Genomic DNA, 7198 nt, shown 5'->3' with positions numbered 1-7198 from the left:
AAAAATCCTCTATTGATCTAACGAAGGACGACGCCGGTAACTCTACCTAAGTGTATCATAAATTACCCAAATCGAGTGTTATAATAAATGGGACAAGTTTCCGATTACCGTCTTCCCGTGTTCTGGGGAAAATGGAAGAACCATGAGCTATTACGCAATTTATCAAACACACCATCAATAACAACACCCAGCTGTTAACTGCTGCGTACTACTTGAATTACTCATTAATAAAAGTGGCATGGGTTTATACCCGTACCCTTATATGAGCGATTATCACTTTAATCTTATATTGAGCATTTATCATTCAGAAGTCCTTTTTCGTCGTAATCCTGCTGGGAGTTGCAACGTCTTCTATATTAATCACATAATCATCATCATCGTCAACCTATCGCCGGCCCACTACTGATAACGGGTTTTGGTCCTAGTGTACCATCATTCAAACACGTTTGAGAACATTATGGAGAACTCTCGTGCATGCAGGATTCCTCGCGATATTTTTCTTCACCGTACAGCGAGATATATTTAATTTCCAAAAAGTTAGAGGTGCGTAACGATTATTAAAAAAAGCGGCCAAGTGCGAATCATACTCGAGCACCGAGGGTTCCGTACTAGAGTATTTTTTTGACATTTTGCACGATAAATCATTATATTATGCACGATAATCATTATGCAAAAAATAAACAAAAATCTGTTTTAGAATGTACAGGTAAAGCCCTTTTGTATTATGTATGTTATCTTACTTTGAAAATTAAAAACTAATTTTTTGCATTTTTTGTGATGTAACCATAAATTTACGGTTTTCAGATTTTTTCCTTTACTTGTGCTATAAAACCTACCTACCTGCCTTTCATGATTCTAAGTCAACGGAAAGTAGCCTATTATAGGTTTTCTTGACAGACTCGACAGACGGACATACAGACAGACAGACAACGAAGTGATCCTATAGGGTTCCTTTTTTAAGGTACGGAACCATACAAATTTGAAGGATAAATATCAGATTTGGTTCGATATACGATGATACGATCTTAGGTCCTAGGTGTACAAATGAAATCTTCCTTATTTAGAACTTATTTTTTTAAATACTTTTTAAAAACTATACGTAAGTACTTGTATTGTAATTGTTATTTTATAAAATGTGTACTATCTGTTGGCAAACCAATAAAATAAAATAAAAATAAAAGTTTATTCGAATAAAAAAGATTTTTGTTTATTTTATTTATTTATTTAAATAAAAGTTTATCTATAGGTTGTTGTATGAAAGTTCAAAGGTGATGTAAAGAATATTGTTTGAATTAGGGCAATGTCGGATATAGTTTCATCCATCTCCTTTATTTATTGGCGACACATTTTCGCTCAACGTATTTCTAAGCGTGGTGAAAAAAATAAAGGTTTCTGTATTCCGATGGGACTTCGATCGCAAACGATGCGCAATCTATACATTAAAATAAAATAAAAGAGCCTTTATGTAGGTATTTTTCACGTTATTAAGCAATGCACGTTGTACCTAAAGGTATTCTGAAAATTCACTCCAAGTAGAATAAAGTAGATGATTGTCGATCGCAATTCGCAAACTAAAAGTACCTACTATAAATCACCAATTGAACCGTTTGGATTTAATGTTTTGGTACAATAACTATTATTATCATCCATCCATACTAATATTACAATCCATCCATACTAATATTATAAATGTGAAAGTGTGTCTGTCTGTCTTCTAGCTTTTCACGGCCCAACAGTTTAACCGATTTGTATGAAATTTGGTACAGAGCTAGCTTGGGTCCCGGAAATTGGCATAGGCAACTTTTATTCTCGGAAAAACAAAGGGTTCAGACGAGAATTTCAAAAAACTTAAATCCACGCAGACAAAGTCGCGGGCGCCATCTGGTCAAACATAAAACTAGGTAGGTATAGGTACTAATATAACTTTTTAGAGCAAAAAAATGCATCCCGGGCGTTCTGGGGCGCCAGGATAGTTTCAAGATTCAAGATTCTTTATTTGCAGAAACATATTTTACAATAAGATGTTTATATTTGTCCAGTAGAAATGTTTCACCTTACATAGTCAGGCATGCAAAATTAGTACTTAGTATAACAATTTAATATTCTTTAAAATTCATAATTTCATATATTGTAATACAAATGACAGCTTTGATATGCTCTTCTCAATTTTCCATAGGTAGCTGTACCATGCACCACCAACGAGGATGCGACCAGCTATCGACTATTTTCGCGATCCGTACAATCGATACATAGTTCCACGTGAAAGAGATATCGTTCACTCCTATATTATGCCGACCACGAAGTAAGATTTCTCTTGTCCCTGATGCCGACGAACTTTTCGACGTCATAACAATAACAAGTAAGTTTTTCTTAATACATAGTTATTTTTATTCGTAAAATATCTAAAGTTTATAAATTATACCGCTATGAACAAAGAAAGCCACCAAGGTGGGTTGGCAAGCCAAGATTTTAATTTACTTCTAGGGGGTAAAATAACGCTTTGCTCTTTCTTAGGTTCCGGCATTTTTGCGTAATGTAACAAGGTGCTGCAGTCGACTTTACTTCTCAGAATATACGAATCTTTAGTGTCAATATCCACTTCACATTCCATATTCGATGGATTCGCAGGCGGTCCTTTAACTGTCAAGGGATCAGTGGCTATAGTACATTTTGTAGAGTTCATTACCGTTACAGGAGAACCATTGATTGAACCATTACTCAACATAGTTACATTTGCAGGTGAAACGGCTGTGGTAGCGGGGGCCGTATTATTTGTTAGTGTATAATTTGATACGCATACTTTTTGAGTAAAGGTATCTGTTGCGGCTTTTTTGCTCCCTTCTGTGAAAGTCGATACTATTTCGCATGGTATTTTGAGTACTTCAACTTTATTATCCTCCTTAATCCTTAAAGTACAAGTAGCCTCGTCTGTCGGCGTGTCATAAGAAGAGGATTCAGAAGTATGATATCTGCCTCTATAATAATCATCGTTATAGTAAAAATTGTCGTGGTAGCTATGTGAACGGCCCATATTATACAATGCTAAACCTGCTAAAAGGTCTTTGTATCTGCTACCTGAATTACGGTATTCGGTGATATAAACATGCTGAGGTGCCGTATAGTATGACGGCGTATTAAAATGTGGTTGTCCATGTGATCCATAGTTATGGGTACCATAATTATTATGTCCTGTTCCATATCCAGTGTTCGTATTGCTTGAATGATAGGATTTGCTTTCTGTTGAACTTGGATATAATTTATTCATGTAATAGACGCCAGCAGGAAGCTCAAATCCTCCTCCTCCATATCCAGAGAGATTAGGCGATGGTGGGTAGGTATGATAGGATGTAGGTTTCCGGCTACCATTTCCAGAGAGATTAGGCGATGGTGGGTAGGTATGATAGGATGTAGGTTTCCCGCTTCCAGATCCAGAGAGATTAGGCGATGGTGGGTAGGTATGATAGGATGTAGGTTTCCCGCTACCATATCCAGAGAGACCAGGCGATGAAGGGTACGTAGGTGCTCTGCTTCCAGACGAAGAACTGGAGGACGGTTTACTTCGGCCCCAACTGGACCCAGACGATCGTCCCGAAGAAGAAGAACCGTATCTTTTACATTCTGAATAGTTGGATACAACACACAGCAACACGAGGCACAACAGAAACCTGCCGGCCATGATGATGCAGTTTCGAAACACGTCTGCACTCGAACCGGTCCGAATTTTATTGAAGAAATCTCACAAGATTTAGAGGAAAACAGTCTCAAAGTATGACGTCAACGAAGTATTCTGGGAATATCGCAATGCAATTTACCCGTACATTGGCTGTTATTGAGTGACATCGATGTATCGAGGTTGAGTGATAACAGGGCCAAAGTTGAATACCAATCAGCAACATCCAATAAATTAAGGACGAGACAACTTAATAAGAATTTAAGTTTTGATTTTAACAGTATTATTTAATTACTAATTTGACTGACTGACTGATCTATCAACGCACAGCTTAAACTACTGAACGGATCGGGCTGAATTTTTCATGCAGATATCTATTATGACGCAGACATCGGCTAAGAAAGGATTTTTGAAAATTCAACCCCATTCAATAAGGGGGTGAAATAGGGGTTTGAAATTTGTGTAGTCCACGCGGACGAAGTTGCGAGCGTAAGCTAGTAATAATAATATAAATGCCTGAGTAACGCTCTCTGTAAACTTTTTTGTCTTGTTATTACTGTTGAACTGATTTTAACGAAAAGTGATATTGAGGTAGTTTGCACCCTAAGATGGACGTAGAATAATTTAATCCCGAAGAATCGGGAGCTCCCACGGGATTTTTAAAAACCCAAGTCCATGTAAATGAATTCGCGTGCGTCAATTAGTTAAAAATAATTTCATAAGTTAGATTTTAGTTCATTTTCCTAGAATATGAATTCTAAAAGAAGAAAATAAACATAAAACATTATTTGTAATTAGCTCCATAGATCTACGCCTACAAATTATGTAGCTTGAGATTTAAAGGTCGGCTAATACCTACTTAACCAATATTAGATATAATAATATAATAAATAAAGTAGATTCCCCCTGAGCTTTATCTCTAAAACAATTTTAAAAACAAAGTAAATAAAACTTTTCTTTTCCATGCAATTAAAAGCCTTTTGTAAACGGAAAACCCATTAAAGCAGAAGTTGGTGAAAACGCCGATCTAAGCGCTTTATCTCATTTCGGCTCCTAGCACTAGTTGTAGGTAGAGCTATTTCGGAGCAACAGGCTGATACGACGCTCGTCGTAGTCTCAACGGTGATCGCATACTAAGAGACGATCCGTAAGAGGCACGCATTTTTGAACAGCTTTACTTAATTTCCGATGACGATTCCTATGGAACTTGGTAGGTACATGAATTTAGTATCCATGGCTGTATAAAATTTTATGCTAATTAAATTTAATGCTTTGAGGTAACATGTCACTGTTACTGATTGTCAAAATTAATTTGTAAGATGGTGTAGTAGTGATAATGACGTAATACGTAAACTTAAAACTTAAGCTACGAGGGTTCCAAACGAGCCCAGGGTCTGAGAAGAGCAACAATAAACTCAGTCTTGTAAATTTTTACATTTATTAATTTAAATTTAAAATTTATTTTAAAACGTTTGAATAATGTATTTACAAGTTCAACACTGAAAATTTGTGTGATTTAGTCACATCAAAGGTATATATACAATGACGTTGTCAGCATTGAAAAATCATTTTTACGTCACTTGCGGTTCTTGCGCCTCCTATAAATCTCTTCGTATGCGATCATTATAAGAGGTACTTTATATTTAAAGAGCCACCGGGATTTTATTCAGGTTGTAATTTTTTTTTCATTTTTCCATTTTTAGAGATAGCACAAAGCGTTTTAGATTTCGTGATATTGGAGCTACAGGCATGCCCGTACTCTTCATTAGAGCTACTTAAGTATTCAAGAAGTGCTTTCGGGATTTCATTTGGGCGTCTGGTCTTTTTTTATTATTGCACACCGCTGGGATTAATATTCTACGCTTTATTTTCGTTGTAAATATTTTGGATCGAATATTGATTCTATTTTTACCCGACTACGGAAAGATGATAATATTATTTATCTCTACTTCTAATAAAACTGTAACGGTACGATTTTTTAATATTATTACTTTTAAATTTTAATCAGCGGAAACATTATTAGCAACACAGAATCAAACAGTATTTTTAATTTTGTCTGTCTGTCTGTTTGCACATCACGCTATAACTACTATGTCAAGTTTATGAAGATCTGATGAATAGTTTCGGAGTTAATCGCAAATCAATATGGCAATCACTGTAATTGCTTTGTAAAATGTAGACTTTAAACCATAAATCTAAATATATAAAAGGAAAAGGTGACTGACTGACTGACTGACTGACTGACTGACTGACTGACTGATCTATCAACGCACAGCTCAAACTACTGGACGGATCGGGCTGAAATTTGGCATGCAGATAGCTATTATGACGTAAGCGTCCGCTAAGAAAGGATTTTTGAAAATACAATCCCTAAGGGGGTGAAATAGGGGTTTGAAATTCGTGTAGTCCACGCGGACGATGTCGCGAGCATAAGCTAGTATAATATATAACTTAAATATAGGTAATAGTACTATATACATTTTCATTTCTTATCTATTGTACTAGTTCGATTTCAGTAAAAAAATTGGTAGGTAGGTACTACATAAACTTCTCAGCGAAATTCAACACGGGTTTCCAAGGTTTGGTATATCATTCTGAACATTTTCACAAGATATTTGATATGTATTGTAATTTATGGCATTTATAATCGTTCTATGAAATAGGTCACACCCACCCTTGCGGGCGACTAACTAGGATGTAAAAGTCGGTGTAAGAGTTGAAACGTGTAGGCCGATTTTAATGGGTCTTGAAGCAAAATATTCTTTTCAAACTTGTGGTGCATTAATAATAAAATAAGGGCATTTACTCGGCTCGAAGCGCAGTACAAAAAGAAAAAGAAAAACTTAGTAAAAGAAGCTAGGTATCTTTTACATTAATTACCTACATACGTTACGGTACTTACTTAATTATTTATTTCATCATTGAAATGTATTTACTTTACTGAAAACTTTATTGAATTTTTCTTATAACTGAGTTCCTTGTTGTAATAGGGTGTCTTTTTAAACCAAATATTTAAACTTGGTGTTCTTTTTAACTTGGGGTTTTAAAACTTTGGCTTTCTGTTATCTGGGTCTTTCTCTGACCCCTAAGGTTATTGCTATAACTGGATTTCGATCTAAACTCCTAGATAATATGATCTCTGAAGAAAAGAGTTACTGTGAAGCACCAAAATAAGTAGGTATATTAAATGCGTGAATGTTTGACAGGCTTTAAAGAGAGCCAGCGCCTTGCCAGACCATCGTTATTTTATAAAAGCTGAAAGTTTTTCTGCGTATTGTCCCAAACACAGGGAGGAACGATCAGCGACTATAAAGTTTGGATCATGGTGGCTTAGTCCACTTTCTTTAACTAATTTCAAGATTTAGGAATATGTCAAAGGATATGAATTATCAAACAAGTTCATCTTTAACACATCATGTTAGAATGCAGACGCAGTTCGATACATTAACAGAAAACTAAATTTTTCAATATTATGTTTTTATACGTGAGTTTTTAGCAAATTCACGTAGAACACACCTTAAGCTCTAC

General features: G+C 35.6%; 1 protein-coding gene across 1 annotated transcript; it reads right to left on the bottom strand.

The window, feature by feature from the left end:
- Window positions 1-1970: 1970 nt before the first annotated feature.
- Window positions 1971-3724, bottom strand: LOC138404452 (uncharacterized). Its single transcript, XM_069508447.1, has one exon. It carries the CDS (start codon window positions 3674-3676, stop codon window positions 2417-2419), a length of 1260 nt encoding a protein of 419 aa, XP_069364548.1. The 5' UTR covers window positions 3677-3724; the 3' UTR covers window positions 1971-2416.
- Window positions 3725-7198: the final 3474 nt, after the last annotated feature.

This window comes from Maniola hyperantus, chromosome 3 (assembly GCF_902806685.2).
Source record: "Maniola hyperantus chromosome 3, iAphHyp1.2, whole genome shotgun sequence".
Classification (NCBI taxonomy): domain Eukaryota; kingdom Metazoa; phylum Arthropoda; class Insecta; order Lepidoptera; family Nymphalidae; genus Maniola; species Maniola hyperantus.
This window is presented reverse-complemented; position numbering and strand designations above follow the sequence as displayed.

Coding starts and splice junctions, on each gene's coding strand:
- LOC138404452 (XM_069508447.1), bottom strand. CDS start 3,676: ATGGCCGGCAGGTTTCTGTTGTGCCTCGTGTTGCTGTGTGTTGTATCC.